Below are 22,328 nucleotides of genomic sequence, written 5' to 3'. Positions count from 1 at the left end.
CAGGAAATCCTGTGCCCCTGATAGTCATGGTAAGAATCGAAAAAATTAATGATGATGATGATGAAGCTGTAATAGCATCTTATAACCAGCTCATCACAATCCCTGCCTCGAGGGGACACAGGCCATTCCCAGACTGCCCTCTGGGAAGGACAGTCTTCTGAGGGGCCATCTTGCATTTAGGGGACAAAGGCATTACACCATGTGCTTCCTTCTAAGGACCTTCGAGTCTCTGGACGCAGTGCTGGTGCACAGAAACACACCTGCACCTCGGCTCCCCTTGGCGTTTTTGGCCTGTGATGGCCATGGACCAATGCGAGCTCTTACCTGAGTGTCTATCGTAAAATGTCTCCTGGAAAAAGGAACCCTCCTACACTGTTGGTGGGAATGCAAATTGGTGCAGCCACTATGGAGAACAGTATGGAGGTTCCTCAAAAAGCTAGAAATAGAACTACCATACGACCCGGCAACCCCACTCCTGGGCATATATCTGGAAAAGATGAAAATTCTAATTTGAAAAGATACATGCACCCCTATGTTTATGGAAGCACTATTTATAATAGCCAAGATATGGAAGTGACCTAAGTGTTCATTGACAAATGAATGGATAAAGAAGATGTGGTATATACACAAAGGAATATTACTCAGCCATTGAAAAGAATGCAATAATGCCATTTGCAGCAACATGGATGGACCTAGAGGTCATCATACTAAGTGAAGTAAGTCAGACAGAAAGACAAATATCATATGATATCATTCATATGTGGTATCTAAAATACGACACAAATAAACTTATGTACAAAACAGAAACAGACTCTCAGACATAGAGAACAGACTTGTGGTTGCCAAAGGGGAGGGGGGTGGGGGAGGGATGGAGTGGGAGTTTGGGATTAGCAGATGCAAACTATTATATATAGGATGGATAAACAACAGGGTCTTACTGTAGAGCACAGGGAACTGTATTCAATATCCTATGATAAACCACAGTGGAAAAGAATTATAAAAAAGAAAAAAATATATATATATATACACACACACACACACATACATATGTATATATATACATATATAGAACTGAATCAGTTTGCCGTACAGCAGAAAGTAACACAGCACTGTAAATCAACTATACTTCAATAAAGTCAATTAAAAATAAAATAAAGATAAAAAAATAAAACATCTCCTGGTTTCACTTTCATCGCAGAAGGGCATTTGATTCCAACTCAATGACTGTTGTTAAATTGAACCGAATTAAAGCCATCTACTTCTCTAATAAATCATTATCATCACGGGGGAAGATCAAAGTCAGTAGCAACAGAGAAAACCTATTTGTTATTTCTCATTTAATTAGCTTTTTGTGGTTAAATGCATTTAGTGGAAGAAAAAAACTCCACCGATCATTTTAATTATGATCCTGTGAAAGTCGGCGATATCATCCTGAAATTAAAATGAAACCTCTAAGTGTATGCTGCTTGAATAAGAAAATTACTTTAAAACTTTAAACATGGATTTTTATTTTATAAGAAACCTTGGATTATATGTATTAAGGGCTCAGTCTCATGACATTTTGTTAGACTCTGATATTTGTGAAGTTTGTGGAAAAATCCCTCCACTCAAGTAACATCTGGGGTCAGTTGGCCTTGGCAATCAATCGTGGCAAAGATGCTGAGTGTCATCTGCAATGCATTTCGTCTGGATCCACAGAAATAACATAATTGTGATTGAAGAGATGCAAGAAGGGCTCAAACAGTGCTACTGTCCTCTGTCAAGGCTGGTGATAAAACCAAGCCTGTCTTGCTCTACAGAATTCCAGGTTCCAAGAGGACCAGAGATAGGAGGGATCGTTTAGGTGGACCGGAGCTGAACAAGAGGAGTTCAAGGACGCTGGAAGGAGACGGGGATGGCTGTGTGTATAAATCACGTTTGCCTCTGCCGGGAATCATCACGAAGGGCTGTCCTAGCCTGTTCTCAGGCTGGTGGAGATATTGTGGGATATTTTAATGAATTCCTCTACTTTTCAATAAGACAAGAATGCATGCACAGTGCAAATGGCTGAATAAAACTGTTCTCCCTGATAAGCCTTGCGATCTGATGTATCCCTCAAACTCTTAAGTGCTTGTTTCAGACATGATCAATAAATTTACCAGTGAAGAATTGTTTTCTCACGTAACTAAATTGAATGAATAAAATACCATAAGAATGGAAATGAGGGCTTTCAGAAAGCCTCCTACATCTAAAGACATCTAAAATGATAAAAATCACTTTTGATTAAAAACATGCATCAACTTAGGTGTATCAGCATAAAAATCAATTGAATTAAAGCATATTCACTATAATTTTGACCTCAACTGGTCCATTAGTGCGGCCTTCCAGGATCACTGAATCCCAAGCCATCATCTGAAATAATCATCAACCAATCAGCATCTCTCCCTTTAGGTCCACCCGGCATGTCTACACTGCCCACCTGACACCATCCCCTCTGCAACGTGGCTTTGCCCAGAGTCCTCTTTTTGTCTACAGGCCCCCAGGAAAATGCACGGAGCAGAGCATTCCTTTCCTCAGCCGCCTGCCCCCAGGGCTGAGATGACCGGGAGGAGAAGAAGGCACAGAACCCCGGTGAAGCGGAGGAGAGGGAACCCTGAACCAGAGAGAGGCAAAAGGATGGACGGCTGCTCCAGTGTGGACGCGGGTGCGGGAGACAGTGACGGCTGGAAAGAACGGAAAGAAAAGAACACTCCGGTCAACCGCGGAAAAACGGGAGGAGCAACGTGGGAGCAGGAATGGGGAGATTTACGGGAGCTGTGAAGTGGAAAAGTGGAGCAAAACTCACAAGGCACACAGGGATAAAGGGGGAGCTGGGGGAGGGCGCCAGAGAAGACGGGGAGCCCCTGATCACTGGCTCTAATAAAAGTAGGGGGAGAAGCCCACAGCAAACAAAGCCAGAAGAAACCCTTCAGGTGGAGAAGAAAAGGAAAGCGTGACAAAGCAAAGGCAATTGCCATCTTTGGGGAAAAGTAGAAAAGAAAGATTCTGAAAATGCCAGGAAAAACGAAGAGACGTGGGAAACCTAACAGTGATGAGGAGAACCTGTGGATGTGGCAGGAGCTGCTTAGATGAGAAACATCTGGTCACTCAGTCAAGGGGCCTGGAGGTACAGGGACAACGACGAGAAGATGCGGAATCGGAGGTCAACGTCAGGAGAGGAAAACAAATGGCTAAAACTTACGTGCTTTGAAAGGAAGAATCCGTTATGGGTTTAATTGTGTCCCCCAATATTTGTATGTTGAAGTCCTAACCCCTCAGAATGTGACTGTTTGGAGACAGGGTCTATACAGAGGTAATTAAGGTAAAATGAGGTCAGTAGAGGGGGCCCAGGTCCAGCCTGACTGGTGTCCTTGTAAGAAGAGGAGATTAGGACACAGACACACACAGAGGGGATGACCATGTGAGGACACAGGAAGAAACGGCCGTCCACACACCAAGGAGAGAGGCCTCAGAGGAAACCCACCCTGCCGACACCTTGATCTTACACTTCCAGCCTCCAGAACTGTGAGAAATTAATGTCTGTTGTTTAGCCACCCTGACTAGGTGTGTGCCCTCCAATGATAATATAGGCCATTACAGGCTCCGATAAGCTGAATGGAAGGAGGGAGAGAGGAAGGGAGGGAGGAGAGAATGAATTTATATGGCAACACGGAAACCTCCAATCATGATAAGACGACAGAGAAACAAAAGAGATGGTTACAGGGAAGCTCCTTCCTATTAAAATTGCTTGACAAAATAATCACGGAACCCTACGTGTGGATTGATCATCGGAAGACAGTGGGCAGGGACCCTCACCCACTGTCTCTTGGACCCTAAACACCAGCCTGATGTATTTTCTGGCAAATAGAATAATGACATTTCAAGGGCACATGATCAAAAACAAAACCTCATAAAATGAATTCTCACTTACTAAGACACCAGGATCAATCAATTCAGTGTTTAGAGAAAAACAAAAAATTTAAATCACATGGGATGGTCACAGTGCAGAGGGTAAAATTATTTTGGTACTTAGCATCAACCAGAAAACGCCATCTTGATTGAGTGCCCATTGCTAAAAATGTCCATTTTCCCGACACTGCAATTACAGTGCACTCATCACCCTTAATCTTTCTTTGATGATTCATGGTCTTGCGGTACCTGAAGGTCATAAACTCAACTTCATCCTACAACAGCTGTGGACTGCCTACTAGGGTCAAGGGCTGGGCTAGTCCCCTTGGATCCCACATGCCCCCTGGGAGCCCCACCCAATAGCTCTCCCCCCCGCCCCAGGAGAGGCGCTCCATCTACAGGGAACTGCTGCCCCCATGGGGAGTCCTCCTGGGGAGGTGCTAGCATCCCACTGGCTGTGACCGGAAGCTTGTGTGTACACTCGGGGCAGGGCTGTGCAGCCCAGCAGTGAGGCCTGCAAAGGTGGCCTTCCCAGACCCCAGACCCTCTGAGCCCCAGGGAGGGCTGGTAGGAGTTTGTTTTCTCTCTGACCTCCACATAACCAGTCCAGTCCAGCTGTAACTGAGAAAAGCAGCCAGAAGTGGACAAGAACCCTCACATATGAGAGAGTGAAATCAGCTACTTCTGATAAAGGACTTCAGAACCTTACAAACGAACAAACAAACGGAGAATCTGTGTGATAAACAGTTCTACTGGAACTGACTGGGGCTATTTCCCATTTCTTCTTCATTGATGAGACCACTCACCACCGTGACTTTGGAATTGTGTGTGGTGCAGGATTTCAAATCTCTTGTAGCTTCGGTGTTCCTAGCACAGGATTTTAAACCATGTTATACTGGGGACAGAATGTGCTTTGCGTGGCAAGGAAATGCCAATGTCATCACAGCTCAATAAGCATCACTAAAATCTGGGATTATGTGTTTCCCCAGCTCTGCTTAATCCCAAGATTCCACAAATTTGTTTAAAAAAAAAAAACCTTAGCACATTCTGGAACAAAAATTCAGCATAAAATCATAGCACAAGGCTTCCCTGGTGGCACAGTGGTTGAGAGTCCGCCTGCTGATGCAGGGGACACGGGTTCATGCCCCGGTCCGGGATGATCCCGCATGCCGCGGAGCGGCTGGACCCGTGAGCCATGGCCGCTGAGCCTGCGCGTCCGGAGCCTGCGCTCCGCAACGGGAGAGGCCACAACAGTGAGAGGCCCGCGTACCACCAAAAAAAAAAAAAAATCATAGCACAAATGCTAAGCCTAACTAGGTTTGGGGAGATCTTTGGATCAAGGCCTGACACCTAGTCTCTACGGCCTGACCATGGCTTGAGGGCCGGGCAGTGTGGGAGCAGGTAATGGCCACACTGCAGGCCTACAGTTTTGCAGTCTACGCCAGTGCAGAGAAATGGAGGGGCACCCCACCCAAGGCCCAGCTCGGAGGAAACACTACCCTCCTCTTCATTGATGGCTTTCTTTTCCCTTCCAGTCACTACTAAACCCGTATTCTTTCCCCAGACTCTCTGTGGTACATGGCTCTGGTTTGTAATAAGTAAACTAGATAAGTAAATCTGTAATAAGTAAAAGTCTTACTGTTTAAGTAAAAAAAATACTGGAATCACTGTGTTATAAATTTAACACATGGTACATGCTCAAGGTTTGCAAGAAATACATTTTAAAGGATTCACTCACCCAACCTCAGAGTAAAACCTTCTAGAACATTCTGAAAAATTTTCTGAAATGCTACCGACCTGTAAATATTGTGACTTACTAACTTAGAAGAGTAGCAGAAAGTAGTGGGATAAATGAGACTGGCAAGAAACGAAGAAAATAAAGATTGGGTACAATGCACCAATATTCACTGTAATTAGGTAAAGAAAATAACATGAAAAGGAAAGGAAGATACTAAGTATCTTCATATGTCTGAAAGGTAAGATTACTTATGAAAAACTCTCCTTTCTATCACTCAAACTATGCTTGACTTATAAGACTAGTTAGTATCACTGCATTGTTCTAAAGACCAAACAAATTACAAAATTCACTGTAGGTTTCGAAGGCAGACATGTCAGAAGCATTTCCTTGCAGCAGAAATCTTAATATTTCCCTCAGCCTTTTGGGGCAACTTAATTTAATGGCACAGTATGTAAGTTTTCATTGACTCTATGGGGACTGTCCCCAGGAATTTTGGACGAGGCTCGTTCTGTCCGGAATGCACACTAGCAAGGGCGTTCTTTCACCTCCCCGAGTTCTGTAACAAGCTCATTCTGTCCAGCCTTTCAGGGTGGACTGTCTTCTTTCTAGTTAGTGGTCCTTCAGACTTGAATATTTGACAACTTCTACTTAATGATGCTACAAAATGAGACAATAGGGAGAGAAGATGCCCCTTGGAAATTCTCACTAAGCCCCTTGTTCCTACTTGAGGAATGATGGTCTGGTTCAATCACGTTGCCCTTGGGAGCTCAAGAAAACAGGCACTTGCTGTGCCCTCCGGGCTGCCAGCCTGCCCGGCTCCCCAGCTGGACTCCCCGCCGTCTCGGACCTCCAGGAAACCACACAGGTAAAGTGCTTTGTAAGGAGCAAACAGTGGACGCAAGTATTGCTCCAGGATGGGGGTCTGTTTTGCCCACCTCAATCACAGACCCGCATTCAGCACCTGCTGGCAGCACCCTCACTCCTTCCTCCATGCAGACCCATGCCTCTTACATCCTGCCATTGGCTGCATCCTTCATACATCTCCTCCCACACTTGGGTTTAGAGTTCAGGGCCATGGGTGTCTTTCTGGGTTGGGCATTGACCAAGACCCAGTTCTGAAGTCTCCGGGGCTCTTCTGGCCACAGAGATGGCGTGAGACCATCTATCCTTTCTTCAAATGGCCTGAAAGGGTTAAACAAGGGTCCCCTCTTCTTGTGCAGCATCCTGGCCCCAGAGGCAATCAAATCAGGTGTGGACCAACAGTTGCTGGGTGCATCCTTATCTGAATGGGGAGACCAGCCGGCCTCTGAGACTCTAAGCGGTACATGGTCAGGGCCAAGCTGCAGATGGATGTTTTCCTTAGGGTAGGGCGACTGAAATGACCTCAGTCAAAAGATTTGATGATAGCCAAATAATTAGTTTACAGGTGGGAAAAAGAGACATACGTAAATGTGAAAAACCAACCTGAGCAGTGCTGGGTAGAACCGTTTCTATTTGCTGACTATGATGCTGAAAACTTTACCAACCTAACGAGGTAGTTACGGCAACACCACCCAGGCCCACGCACTGACTGAGATATTGTTACAGACTCCACTTCCACGAAGAAGATAACACCCCTTCTCAGAATGATACACACTGCAGGCTGAGAACCCCGGGGGACAGGAGGATGCTTCATGTCTCTAGTGATCTCAGAGGTCGAATTTCAGACTTCAATATTGCTAAACTATGGGGAAATCAGTGAGTGTACAACAGAAACAGCATAAGAATCCTGGAGGACCAATGAACCGTATACTGTTCCCGCTCCCTGTGAGAATGCTGGCTGCATTCATCTCAGTCTTAAGAGTTGGAAAGAACCCTGGAGACATCTAGTCACTTTCCTACCAAATGCAGGAAGACTTACCCTAGATGCTCAGGGCCTTAACTGCTAAGCAATAAGAGAAGATTGGTGTTCTTTGTTGATTAGCCTCCAGTTGTCAAAATATCACATATACGTATGTAGGTCAAACATTTCAACTAGATTTCTCTTGAATTTCATTACAGAAAAAAGCCTTTCCTAAAGGTCTCAGTCAGGCAAAGGATCGCTGACTCAGTGAAATTCTCTTTCAGTTGTACTGAGGCAATCTGTGTTCATTCTGTGTGACCTGTGATAACTGATGGAACCCACAGCATTTGAAAAACATTTTACGTTTATTTCTGAACCGGCTTTTCATCTTGAAACAAAATGGTGGCTCAAAAGTTTTCAAGTGAACATCGTGTTCTGTAATAAAGAAAGAATCTCAACACTATGGAACAGTATCAATGTGTGCATTGATAAAGGTAAATGTTTGAAATAATTATATTCTTCTATGTAATTTTCTAACTTAGCGGCAGCAAAAAAAATAAGCTAATTTAAAGATACTGCTAACAAATAGGGTTCTTAGAGAGCAAGGCTGTGGAGGTGAAAACACAGCTCTCAGATCTGTGCTTGGTCAATAACATGATCGTGGTTCTTATCTGAAACTGACACCTGATGGTGCAAAATGACTTGATGATGGAGAGTCCACAGAGGTGATGACAAGAGTCCACAAGGAGAGGTGGCAGTTCTGAGAGGGCAAAGAGGAGGCTACCCTGTGATTTTTGTGACCACCCAACAAGATCACGGCAGGACTGAGCTATATGTTGGGATCCTAAACCTCGTTCCCAGAGGTTCTGGCCATGAGCTGCATGATAAACTTTAAGTTCTTTCCCAAGACAGCTGTCAACACTTAGAGCCATCTACCACCTTGGGGTTCTTGGGGCCGTGCATCCCCAGGGAACACAAACTTGGATGGAAAAAAATGTCTTTCTTTTCATTAACTCTAACTGTAGTCCAGCACTTCATTTAACTGCGATTGGAAGTAACAAAGCAGAGATTTAGCATTGCCTTGATTTTGTCACCAACAGAAACCCCAGACATTTAAAAATCATATGACAGTTGTTGTAGACAACTTGAAATGTCATCAGTTCTTCCTATGTCCAGTTAGGACAGTAACTAGACCTTGATATTAAATGTGTTAATAAAGACATGCGTTTTAATTTCATATTTTAGTTCATCACTTTTTAAAAATAGCAATAACTATCTCTAAGCATGACTGTTTTCCTTGGAAAGCCTATGAATATTATTTTGTGCGTTTAAAAGCATTATTCTGAGGAGGGGTCTTCAGATGCCCCCAGATGCTGGGGGTGGCCTTTGGGGGTCAGAGGTGGCAGGAAGGGGCCTCTGGTTCTTCTCGGATCTGAGAGAATAACCAAGAGGCATCCATCTCCCTTGTCAGTGAAAAGGCAGATGCCGGGATCCCCTTTTAAATAAAATGACTAAAACAAAAATCACTGTAATTCAATCCAGCAGAATTCAAAGTCACGTTTTATTAGATTAGTTTTAGTTATGAATTAAACCAACCTCCTTTCAGCTTTATGTAATTTTACTGGTTGATCCTACAGTTAGAGAAGCTTTGTCTTTCATGAGCTCTCTAAGATTATGATACTTCATAGGATACATTATAAAGGTGATCAAAGGAAAAACAAGCACTTCTGTGAGGGGAGGGATCACAGTGGCCACTGCGGGCAGCTCATCTGGGTTAGTTTCAGGCATTCACTGGAGGAAGGGGCTTCCCGAAGACCCCAACCCGCAGATTTGCAGGGCTCTGCCTTCCCCAGGCTAAGCGAGCCTTGGTTTCCTCCTCTGTAAAATGGGAATAACAACAGCGCTCACCCCATAGGCTGTTGAAAGCATTTAATCACATGACCTACTAAAGCGTTTTGCACATCAGCTGGCCCACGGCAAGCACCTGGTAAGTTCACAATCTTACCATATTCCAAATAGGGACGAGGGGAGGGGAGGGGGTGTGTGTGCAGTTGTGCAAGTTGCCCAGTGGACACATTTATTCGGCACATACAATGTATTGGGCATTGGGCGAGGGGAAGGGGAAACAGAGCTGGAAATAGGTACACGCGGTCTAGCAGGATGAGAGTAGAAATGAACACCTTCCAGACAACGCAGAGGTGTTTAGAGGAGGGAGCCGATGCCCTTACTGGAGGAGTGATTGCAGGGCCTTCTGCAGGAGTTAAGACGTCTCGGCAGGGTTCTGAGGGATGGCAGGGCTCGACTGATGCATGAGGGGGTGCTTTCCCGATGGGGGCGGACCTGTGAGCTCAGCAAACGTGGAGACCTGCTGGTGTGCTGTGGCTGGCGGGGCTGGTGGGAGAAGGGCTTCCTGGGGGCTGTGGAAGGTGGAAGAGTTGCACCCAGGCTGGGCAGCGATGGGGCGCTTGGATGTATTCTGTCCCTGTCTAACCAAGGGTGTGAGAAAACCAGGTGCGCGTCTTAGAGGACCCAGGAAGGTGGCAGCAGGGAGGATGGAAAGGGACGGAGAGGTTGGACGGGGGCATCCCAGGAATCCAAGCAGGGGATGACAAGCCTCTAAGGAGACAGGAGGGCAGGGAGGAGAGGAAAAGCCAGGCTTGGGAACGTGACCGAGGAGGCCCGGTTAGTCTGCTGCCTGACCACACCTAGGCCTGCAGGGTGGGGAAGGGCACCTTCTGGCGCTCCTCCCGGCTCCCCGCTCCCGCCCCACCCTCCTCTCCCAAGGCTTTGCCACCTGGTTGGTCCCAATTCCGCTTCCTCCCCAGAGGTTCTCGATCTGGGGGCCTTGGTCCTCCTGCCCTTAGCGGAGAGGACCAGGGGCGACCCACAGAATGGGGGTAGGTCGCCACGGGAGTGCTGAAGACCATGCGTCTTCAGTGCCCAAGTCATGGTAGACCCTCAGCAAACGGGTCCCGAATGAAGGAAAGAAAGAAGGAATGAAGTGTGTGACGATGGGGCATTAAACAATTAAACCTTATCTTAGTTTGCTGACTCCTTGGGTAGGAAAGCGTAGACGTTATTGGCAATATTTCTGCCCTTACAATGACTCCTTTGTCTGTTTTGGGAAATGCCTGATCGTCCCATTTATTAGCAGGGAAACTATGTTCAGAGAAACAGGCTAACCCTCAGTGTGACAATCACGTAACCATGAGCATTCCTTCTGGGAACGTCACCCAGAAGTTTGGAAGACGCTGCTGAGCCCAGGACCCCATCTCTCTCAAGTCCCTGGCATACCCACAGGCCACTGCCAGGTGTCCAGTCCACTTGCACCAGTGAATGGGCACTCACCCAAATACTAAGCAAGCGATAACCGCGGAGCTGCCTGGTACATCACAGACAAATGTGAGTGGGTTGCACTTTATCCCCACTAGACAGTCAGTTCTCCGTGGCTGGCACTTTCCGTGAATCTGATTCACCACTGTGTGCCCAGTGTGTGCCTGATACAGAGTGGACGCTCAGTACCCGTGCTGTGCGAACGAGCTAATTATCCACAGTTCTGGGCGGTCCGCGCACCTAAGCCCTCACAACAGTGTCTGATCCGGGGGTGAGCAACTCTCTTGAGCACATTTCCTTTTTCAGGGTTTACACTCCCTCTTGGTCCAGGGAGGAAGGACTGAGTTGTATGATGAGCTCCTCTACAAAAGTAGGGCTTCCAGAGGGCTAGTCGGGGTGGACACAGGACAGTGAGTCCAATCAAGGTGGCAGGGGGGAAGGTAAGGGGTTCATTACAGCCACCATCACCTGAAGCTCCCTGTTCTGGCTGTTGGTGGGAGGATGTACCGAAGATGGTAGACGTGATGAGTAATTCTGGTCCAGGGTGGTTTTTCCAACCCTGGTTTGTCCGTTAGAATCAACGTAGGAGATTTTCCAACGGGCCTCTACTAGGGCCTCATCTTAGCCTCAAGAAGTGTGAATCTTCGAGGAAAGGGCCTGGCACTGGAATAATTTAAAGGTTCCCGGAAGCATCTAATTAACCTGGGGCTGAGGACCACCGGCCATTGTGTAGCCATAAGTAAAGGAAAGAGAGGAAAGGAGTTACCTCGTCCCCATCCTATGTCCCATCTCCCCACGACCCTATCAACACAGCAAAAATCTAGGGTTCAGGAGACTTGAAATGTGGCTCAAAGAACCCACTATTGGTGGCTGCTTAAAAAAAAAGCCATGAAAGCCATTTGGCTGGTTCCTTAGCTGTCCCCAGAGTGGTACCACTGAGGCTGCCTTCCTTCTAAAGCTGGACTCACACACGCCTGTTCGTGAGGATGAGAAAGGGCAGGATTCTGGGTTAAAACAAACTTCAACTTAGTGTTCATGTTGGTACTTTCCATTAAACAAACAAACAAACCCCCCCAAACTCTCCTGACCCTTAAATAGGAAAACAATCCTCTCACACCCTTCACTATAAATCAGAAAAGTAAACACAAATGCATTTGCATCCTCTTTTTGCAACTTTAGATTCTCAAAAGTTTACAACTCTGGGTAAAGTAAGCCACTACTATTATTAACTGCACCGTCAGCCCTGGGATGAGCAGACTCGCCAGGGAGCGGGCACGTGGGAGCTTGCCAAGTCGGCGCGGCACTATTTTTAGGATGCAGAGTCCTGTCTGCGTCCTCCTGCCCCGTCCCACTTGATACCAGAACAAGTTATTTTCTTCTCCGATCCATCGAGTACATGGAGACCTCAAGCTGCAGAGTCATCCTGTGTGGTAATGACCTCCCTCACCTACACATGGGCACAGGACACAACGACACGGTTGACTCATAAGACTCCTCCACAAATCCACTCTCCTCGGTGAGTCACGCGGCAGGACCCACCCCCTGGCTGTCACGGTTCACACGCTAGGTTCTCCCAGCTTCCCTTTAAAGCGGCCACCATCTCTCTATTCCACGTAGGCCCTCCTGGGGCCTCCTCGGTGTGGTCCTGTGTTCACACGGATGGGCATCATTTATGTTACTTTGCAAACCAGCAATAGCCTCTAGAGAAATGAGAGGTTGGATTGCTTAAGAAATTCCTGTTTAGGCTTGTTACAGGCTGCACTGTGATCCCTCAAAATTGATACGTTGGCGTTCTATTCCCAAGCACCTCAGAAGGTGACTGTATTTGGAGACAGGGTCTTTACAGAGGTGATCATGTTAAACTGAGGTCATTAGGATGGAGCCCTGATCCAATACGACTGGTGTCCTCACCAGAAGGGGAGATTAGGACACAGACAGGCACAGAGGGAAGACCACGTGAGGACACAGGGAGAAGATGGCCATCTGCAAGCCAAGGGCAGAGGCCTGGAGCTCATCCTCTGCACACCCTCGGAAGGACCCAACCCTGCCCTCACCCTGAGCTCAGACTTCTGGCCTCCGGAACTGTGAGAAGTAAATGTCTGTTGTTGAAGCCCGCCAGTCTGTGGGACTTTGTGACCGTAGCCCTAGCACACTCACACAGGGCTTTCAAAAGTGTTGTGTGAATTATAATAGTTCAGAAGCCAATAAACTTTAGGAACCCACAAGGCTGTTTATCTTCATTACTTTTTCCTGATAAGACCTGGAGATTGTGTAGCCATAAGTAAAAAGCTATTTCCAGGCCTGGTACTTTGGAAGAGGTTCTGAAGACAGGCTGTGTGTGTGTGTGTGTGTGTGCAAGATTCTCAGTGACACCCATGGTGCAGAACACTTTAAGCCCTAAAGTCGACCTCAGAGATGCACTTTATCGTCAAACAGAGCTGATCTGCAGAGCCTGTTAATTTTTCATCACACACTGACACGTGGCAACATCTACCAGTTTTCTGTGTTCAAAAATTCCAGAAACTAGCGCTGTCAGGAAACATAACTGTTCCGGAATCGCTTAGCAATTTTTAATTCAAACACTAAGAACTGAAGGTGTTTTAGTCCTGTTGTGTTCATTCTTCTGCTGACAGCTGACTGTGTACCTGTCTTCTGTGGACACAAATGATGATCACACCGGTCACCGCCAACCACTGGCTGGAGACGGCCAGGGGCTCAGGTGGCCTGGGTGTGACTCTGCCGTCGCTGACTTTTACTAATGTGGACTGGTATTCAGAGGCTCTCACTCATTGCTAGTGTTAGAACACGAGGCTGCATTAATTTCACCTGACCGTGTGGAGCTGAGGTGTCCTCACCTGTACAGTGACCACGGAAACAGTAGAATCAGGTAAGGTTAACACCCTAAGTGCTCCGCTGGCCCAGAGCTTGGCATGGAGCAAACAGTAAACGCCACTGCTATTATTGCCACATCGTCCTCATGCTGGGTTGAGGCGCATGGTTGGCACTGAGCGGACAGAGGAGGAGTAAGGAACTGTCTTCCAAGTGCCGTCTGGTTCCCTGCCCCTGGCGATGTCTAACTAATTAAAAAGGGGACACTCAGGAGGCGAACTGATGTGAAAGTAGAACCCTGAGTTCGTGCGCCCTCAAGCTACTGTTGGGTGCCTTCTGCTCACACAGCTGCAAGGAGAGGGTCTCTGTTGCATCATCGATCATCCCAGGTGCGAGACCTGGTACACATGCCAGTGAACGCCGAGGCCAGCCTGGGCAGGACCCTCCCAGGTACGGGGAGTTTTCATTTAATTGCAGGATCCAAGAGTTACCTAAAATGTCTCTTTGTAGTCAGAAGAGGATTCGGTAATAAACAAATAGGCGAGGTATGTACGTCATTATCTCTACAAAGAATATATCATACAAGAAAGTTGTAAGTTAATTTAAAACAACCACAATCCATAAGGCAGCACACGAGAGATTTTGATAACATGGGCCCCAAAAGTCAGGTAAAGGTCTCGTGAAATGACTGAATCTGTCACACCGTGAGATAAACGCAAACATTAATACTATACACAAAATGGTTAAGCAGATCTTTTCTTAATATGACCGATGAAACCCTTAGAAGTATTTTATGATTTCTCTAAAGGTAGAGAAACAAAATGAACTTAGGAGATCCCCAATTCAGAAAGTTACGCTTGGTAGTTATGCAAGAGGAAAACGAGCCTTTTCTAATCTCATTGCTTAAGAAAAACGAAAGGGCCAACAGATGGAGGAATGTAACTAGAACGGAACGGTTCTGCCTTTTAAAGTAATCACTGGTTTGGTAGCACTCTTGGTTCTCTTTGAATACCTAATCAGGTATTTTGATTGCTTTCCCAAAGTCCTTTAACTACCTTCAACTACGGAAATAATTCGGTAACTGCAGTAAGTGCAATGAACAACCTGTAGGTAGGAAATTTACGAAAGCAGGAAAGGCACCATAACGCTGAGGGCCCTGAGACACTATTAGGATCCTTTCCTGCACAGAATCCTGAAACACTGATGAACATTCATTCCTCCTGTTCTTACACTGCATTTCGAGTTGTTTGTGTATATCCTACACGACTCTCTTTTGGATGTTGAAGTCAGCACGAAAAGTGCAAAGAAACGGAACTGGTATTTTTATAAATGGCTGAGTACTCGCCTCCCTTTCAGGTATTTCATAACTAGACTTTAGAATAGGTGATATAACACAATAGGCTACATAGAGGGCCCTGAGTTCAACTAAGTAAGATTTTGAAATTAAGAAATAAAAATATTGATAATTACTTTCAACAATAAGGTCTCTGACTTGCTGACTGTATGAAGACTCTCAATTTGGATTACAAAGAAAAGACATATAGACACAAGGACCTGCCTAATTTAATAGAAGTGCAGGGGCACCAAGAGAACTGTCAATCACAGCATTCATGTGAACATGGAAAACACTTAACTTACTGACATGTATCTCTCCTTAAAAAAAGTCCTTATTTCTCATTTGAAATCTTTACTTTCCTACATCTTTCAAAATGCAGGCTGTGGCTGAGGATCTCTTCCGAATCTAAATGCTACTATTCTGTGATTATAAGGCAAAATGATATTCCTCTGCCCCTCATCCCCAAAGTCATCTCTGTGAAGAATGAAAGAAGGCAAGAGAGTGTTCCAGAGAGTTCTGATTAGCAGTGCTTTCAGAAAAAATAACAGAAGCATTTCTGCAAAATATTTTTCCCCATCATTTGTATAAATCCTGATAATAACATAAACCGGGACCCTCTCCCACCCCTGTGGCTTGTATCGAATCACAGGCTCTTCACATCAGAGCCAGCGCTGAACCACAGGCTTCAGACTGCATTTCTGATGTTAAAGCATTAAACCTCACCTTTCTAGAGCCGCCAGGTCCCTCCTATTTCGAACGCGAGAAATGAGCGGAAGCTAAACCCCAGAAAAGATGGACTAGCAAGATAGTACTTGGTAACAACAGACCTCAGTCAAGAATTAAGTGCCTTTCTCCACTGGAGTCACAATGCGATTTGCCTGGAATCCCAGGGGCTCCACCTCTAGTGAAATTGGCAGAACAAGCATTATTTGATTAGTGTGAAAGATCCTGCCGTGAAAGGGACAGAGGCAGGTGACAGGGGACTGATGGCTTCTGAAACGCTAGCTGTAGAAAGATCAAATCGAGGTCATTTCGGGGCTCCTAAACAAAACAGGGATTCTTCATAAATCTAAAAGACACCCATATAAAATTATAATTTTATTAAGTAATGTTCAATAGCGATTTGGGAAAACATCAACCAACTTGAACATGATCAGGAGCATATAATGTGGGAAGATAAAACCATCATGCCTCTGCCTGCAGCGAGGGGCGGGGGGGACAAATTTCAGAAGATTCATTCATTCTCTGCTCTCAAGTTCTCTGGGGTTTCTTCTGGTAAAGCTGCGTCTGGTGCAATAGGTGAGAAGATTCAGGCACCAAGCCTGCCCCTGATTTCAGTATTTAGTTAAAAATCTTTAGTTCTGATAATGGATTTAACCCCCCGGGGGCAGGGGTAACCCGGAAGGAAGAAACAGGTCTGAGAGAGACCAAGACCTTGAACAACTACCCAGAAGGTGATGGTCCTGGAAGGAGCCAGGTACCATGCATTTCCTTGAGGTCATCTGGCCTTGTCACACTCAAACCACACCTCTGCCTCTCCAGTGAAATTTCTCAAGAGCAAAATTTTCACCTTTGCGCTACATGCTGGTCAAGAGGGGGCAGAGCAGGGGAGCAGATTCACCAGCAGGCAGCAGGCCCCCTGCAGAGCCCCCCACCTGCAGATCCCCCCTGAGTTGTTGTTGCGGGGGGGGGGGAACTTTGCGTGTGTGGCAGGGAAGGGGGCAATAAACTGGGCTGGATACTTAGATTCCTAAGTCCACGTGAAGTTCCACCCTCAGGGAGACTGTGGGGTCAGGAGATGGGGAGAAGCCAAGGAAAAGGAGAAGGGGGTAAACGGGAGAGGAAGGGGGAGGGGGAGAGAGCGGAAGCCTGGGGCGGGGGCGGAGGAGGAGGAAAGGGAGGGGCACATGGGGACAGAGGGTCAGGAGATCAGGGCAGAGGGTAGAGGGGCAGAGCCAGAGGGGAGAAGCGGCAGAGGAGAAAAGAGAGGAGGGTGTGCGGAGAGGGAGAGAGCGTATTCTAGAGAGATGGGGACCGACCGGGAACAAGCGGGAGACCCGCAGAGACGGGATGGAAAAGTAGGGAAAGAAGAAAACGCTCAGGGAAGAGAAGCGGAGGCGCTCGGGAACGTCTCCCCTTGGCAGGCTGGGGTAGAGACACAGCCCCGCGCGCACCAGGAGCGAGAGCGCCGAGGGGCCAGCCCCGCGCGCCCCCGGCCTCCTCCCAGCTTACCTGGCCCTTGACCAGGCTGGCGGCGAACTGGCGCATGACGGCCTCCACGGTGTAGGCGCTGGACCAGCCGCGCGGCGTGAGCAGCTCCATGCAGATGGCGCCGCCGTCCAGCACGTAGCCGTTCTCCAGGCGCGGGCTGAGCACCCGCATGAAGGGCGGCGAGAAGGGGAAGTTGTCGGGGAAGGTGAGGTTGAGCAGGATGAACTCGGTGTTGGTCTCCTTCATGTCCTGCCACAGCACCGAGTCCTTGTCCACCTGGTGCAGCTTCACGTTCCAGTCGAAGAGGCTCTCGTCCACCAGCTCCACAGAGATGAAGCGGTCGCTGAGGCGCGCGATGTCCTGCAGCTCCTTCATGAGCCGCCGGCTGCGCACCTGCGTGCAGTGCTGCTGGCGCGCCGCGGGAACCAGGCTGCCGCCCGCCGCCGCCGCCGCCGCCGCCGGGCCCGGCCCCGCCCTGGCGCCCGCCGCGCGCTCCCGGGGGCCCCCGCCGCTCGCCGCCCCCGCCGCCGGCTGCGGCGGCTTGTCGCGCTGGGCCAGCTCCGCCGCGCGCTTGCCCTTGCCCTTGCCGGGTCCGGGGCTGGCGTCGCCCGCGCCCCCGGCGGGATGCTGCTGCTGCGGCTTGTGGCCGCCGCTCTTGGCGCCGCCCTTGCCGCGCAGCGACGCGCTCTGCTGGCCGCCGCCGCCGCCGCGGTGGTTGTGGTGATGCTTGGGGTCCTCGGTGTCCCGGTTGTGCAGGCGGATGAGCCCGATTTTGCGGAGCAGCGTGGCCATTTTAGGCTTGGCGCCGGCGCGGGGTTCCCCTCGGCTCCTGCCCCCGGAGCCCGAGAGCCGGGGCGCGGGGGGCGCGGGGCAGCAGCGACCGGCGACCACTCAGCGGGGCGCGGCGCGGGCCCCCCCTGGCGCCGGCGGCCGTGGCGCAGCCGAGCGGGCAGCACGCGCGCTCGCCGGCCGCTGGGTCGCCGCTGTCATATGACGGGGCCCGCTCTGGCTCGGGCTCCAGCCGCCCGGGGAGGGGAAGCGTGGAGGGGACGCGCCGCGGCGGGCCGTCCCCCGGCCGGTCCCTGCGCGCAGCCCCCCGGAGCCTGGTGTCCGCGGTCCTTTGTGAGCGGCCGCAGCCGGGCTGGCTTCGAGTCCGATCGCCGCCTCAGGGCGCGCCGAGCCGTCCGCAGCGCCCCGAAGGCAGCGAGGCGGCCGCGGGCTCGCGCCGTGCGCGCCCGCCGGGCCGTGCTGCGCTGGCCGCTACCGCGGGGCCTCGACCGCCGCCGCCGCCGCCGCGGCTGCTGACATTGCAAAGGCGTCTGCTCAGTCTGAGCCGAGCGCGGCGCGGAGGGGGCGGTCCTGCCGGCCGGGGAGGGGGGCGCGGGGCGGAGCCGCGGGACTGCCTGCGCCGCGCCGCTTCCCCGCCGCCCGCCAGCCGCCCGGCTCCTGCGGCGACACGCGCACGGCCGCTGGGGGGAGACATCGGTGCGCGCCGGGCTGCGGGGTAGCGCCGCGCGGAGCCGACCGGCCGGCCGGAGCGGAGCGAGGGTGGGGAGCAGAGCGAGAAGGGGCACGTGTGTGCGCGCGCTAATGAGGGTCTCAGAGGCTCCGGGTCCTTCTGCCCGGGATCCAGGCTCTAACCCCGGCCTGAGCCTCCGACCTCACTTAACCTAGTTGGAGCAATCCGGAGGGGAAGGGGCGTCGGAGAAGGATGGAAAGCAACCTGTTTATTGAATCCCGTGTGTACCAGATGGAGCCTGGTGTCCACACCGCAATCCTGGACCGGGATCTGCGGAACCAGTGCTCTCCTAAGGACTGATCAAAGAATCAGGGCCTGGGGAGGAGGATGCGGGAAGCGTGCTCTCCGCAACCCGCTAAAGAACCCCTCGAATCCCGACTTTAAAGGATGACCGTTCCGCGAATTCACCCCTGCGACCAGGCCTGGCTCCTCTCCTCCCCGCCACGCCAGGGGGTCCCTGTGTTCCAAAAGGGGAAGGAAGGGACCACGGAGCACTGGCTTTCGAGTCATTTCCAAGAGGTTGCGGGGAAACGCATCCGACTCTGGCGCCAGCGGGCGCTCAGGGCGCGGGGCGGGCACTCTGCGGCCCTGGAGTCCCCGGTACCCGCGGGTAACCTCGGGACTGGCCGCGGAAGGGGTGGGGATCCTCCTTCGACTTGGACGCTTTCATCCCTCGCCTCCCTTTCTGCCTTTAACTCATTGAAACTTATTTTTATCTGGTGAAATTTCAAGCAAAAAGCACTTTCACAGCCCCAGAAGCTGGAACAACCAGGGAAGCCGGGAAGAGTCCAACGTTTGCAGGAATCGCGCCGCCGCGCATAGTCTAGTGTCTGTGGCCCAGCTGCGCAATGGGGAGGGGCGGTGATGATCCCCGCAATATGGGAGGAATCACCCCGAAAACCCAAATGGCCAAGGACTGACTCCAAACTTCACCGCTGTTCCTGGTTTGGCTTTCATCTTGAGGAGCCTCTAGATTCATCAGCAGAGCGCGTTCATTCTGATGTCACCGTGACGATTGTTTTTAAACGTCTTTACCATTTTCACTTTTATAAATTATTAAAAATTTTCCCTGTGAAAAATAGCTCTTCAGATCACCGCGGAAGTTAAGTTCAGACCTAACGGGTCTGTGGTTCGGTTTTCTAGAGTTGCTTCCCGGTAGAGTGAGGTGCCCGCCAGTCCTCGCCGGTTTGTGGCAAGTGCATGCAACCCTGGGACGTGGTCCCCTGGATCGGTGACTATATATAAAGGTGCCTTTCCGTGGAGGCTGTTTTCCAGTGGGTGGGAGTGGGCAGTACAGCAGTCCAGGCAAGACCAGTGGCTGGTGACCGAATTGGCTGCAACTGACTGAGATCTAGTTGTCCTGGTCTCATGGGCTTTTGTGTGACCCGTTCTGTCCAGCTCTGATTTTTAAAGAGAGGTTGATCAGGAAGATGACAATGTCTGTCTGTAAAGTACCCTGAGTTCATTTAACCTATGGGAAGAGGGGATGTGAGCAGATCGGGAGGTGACACTGGTGGGGACAGGCAGGCATTACTTGTTTTATCATTTCACGGCCACAGAAGCCATCTCGGGTTTTATCTGACCCATTTTATTGGTAAAGAAACTGTGTTTCAAAGAAGCTCAGCAGCTAGCCCAGCTCAGCCGTGTGCTGGGGCCTACATCCTGGTCCCTGTGCCCCCAAGCCCTGTGCTGAGGTCAACCAGCTGCCCCAGACAGTACACTGCCCTGCAGGGTTTCTGCCGGGGTTGGCTTTCAGTCCCAGTCCCGGAGGTGGAGGTGAGAAAGTCTCCACAGGTGTGATTGTAATCCCCACAGGCCAGCTGACCTAGGGGGAGGCCTTGGAGAAACGTTTCCTACCTGAAGCAGGGGTGTCATCCAGTGTGGTTTGGGAATGGTTTAACTGAAATCCCAGGCAGCCATCTGTAAGGGCTTTAATTCTGACTGGAAGTATTATTAGGGTGATCATATAATTTATTCTTGGGATGCAGGGCGTTTTTTTGTTTGTTTGTTTTTGTTTTTCTGAAAGTGAAAGGATCACAGTTAATACTGATGCTGGGACAAGAGGCCAAAGCAGGACAGACTGACAGGTGATATAAAGGTCATCTTAATTATTATCTACCTGTCACACTTTCAGCATCTCTGATCAACTCTTTAAAGGGCTAAAGGCAAATGTTAGTTAAAAATTGGAAACGACCTAAATTTACAACAATAGCATAAGTGGAAGGTAAATTATACCTAATCCACTTGAGAGAATATTATGCAGCAATAACATTACAGTTATGAAGATTATATAGCAAAATAAAAATATTTATGATGTACATAATAGTTTTAAGTAAGAAAGCAGAGTGCAAAATTATATACACTATAGCTACAACTGCATAAAGCTATATGTAGGAAAAAAGACAAGAAGGAGGAAAATTGAAATGGTAACAATTATTACGTTAGTACGGGTAGGTATTCTCAACATACCCCCTCCTCAACCCTCCAGTCCGTGGACTCAAACATTTGCTTCAGTGACGGGATGCTAGCAGCAGCAGTGGGAAAGAGGGCCCCCTCCTTCTCCTATCCCAGGAGATTCTAGAAATTTCCACGTCACCAGTGGAATGAATGGGCACCTACCCAGCTTAGCAATGTGTAGAGGTTGCATTTTGTTTTTTAAATTATTCTCTTTTATTTGATTTTCAAACACTCTGAAAAAGAATATATTGCAGTTACAATGAAAAAAATTGTTAGCAAGTTTTTAAAAATTGGCTGATTGGCGATTAAGTTTACAACATTAAGACAGTTGAATTGAGAGTGTTTAGCAAAATAAAATAATCTCTAAGGACAGCTGTGGGTCTCTATCTCCTCCTCCCTTCACAAGTAGTGATGGGGTGGGGAGGGGAACGGCTAGGGGATCTCTGCAGAGGGAGCTGAGGCCAATCTGCCGTGAAGGGGAGAAAGGGAGGGAGGCAGGGAGGGAGGGAAGCTGGTTATCACGGTCGTCCGTCGTCTGGGGATTGTGTTGTACCTGCCAGTGATCCTCCCATGAGCATTTGAATCAATGGTGCCAGGGGCCTGCTGTCTCCAGTGGCAGTTTTTATAAAGAGATGCAGAACTGGGTTTGCCCATTTATTCTTTGTCTCAGAGGACTGCATCCCCATTTTTTCCAGTTGGTCCTATTTCTTCAGGAGCCCCAGTCTCATAAAGGCATCAACCAGACTAGCTCAAAATATCAGCCCCCAATTCATACACATTGTTTATTCCCTTGAACGAAGGTGTTAAGATCACTATCAAAATTCAGAAACATTTTCTGCGAGAATTCACTGCAAGGCAGCATAGTGTTGATCTCTGGTGTCACCAGGTCACCTGACCTATTATGGCATTCGTTTGTCGATCATCAAAGCCAGTGCTTAGATGGGACTTCATATCTCAAGTGTCATCCCAAGCACTGTATATATATTATATAGATATAGATATTCATTTACTCTTCATAACACCTTCTAAGTAGGTACCATGTTTAGCCTTCCTTTATAGAGAAATTAAGTAACTAGTCCAAAATGATACAGTGAGTGGTCAGTGAAGCCAGGATTCAAACCCAGACAGTTTCATATGGTGCTGCACTATTGCTCTG

The 22,328-nt window shown here is 49.1% G+C and overlaps 1 protein-coding gene across 1 annotated transcript in view; it reads right to left on the bottom strand.

Annotated features, from left to right (window-relative positions):
* Positions 1–17,988, bottom strand: part of UBE2QL1 (ubiquitin conjugating enzyme E2 QL1) — a gene marked incomplete at both ends in the record, with an annotated part of 43,496 nt that extends 25,508 nt beyond the window's left edge. Inside the window, one exon of the mRNA XM_079917197.1 lies at positions 17,218–17,988. Coding sequence (XP_079773323.1) covers positions 17,218–17,988 — 771 coding nt within the window. The remainder of the gene's footprint in view (positions 1–17,217) is intronic.
* Between the last annotated feature and the right edge of the window lie 4,340 nt (positions 17,989–22,328).

The sequence above is a fragment of the Stenella coeruleoalba genome (assembly GCF_951394435.1).
Source record: "Stenella coeruleoalba genome assembly, chromosome: 3".
NCBI lineage: Eukaryota > Metazoa > Chordata > Mammalia > Artiodactyla > Delphinidae > Stenella > Stenella coeruleoalba.
This window is presented reverse-complemented; position numbering and strand designations above follow the sequence as displayed.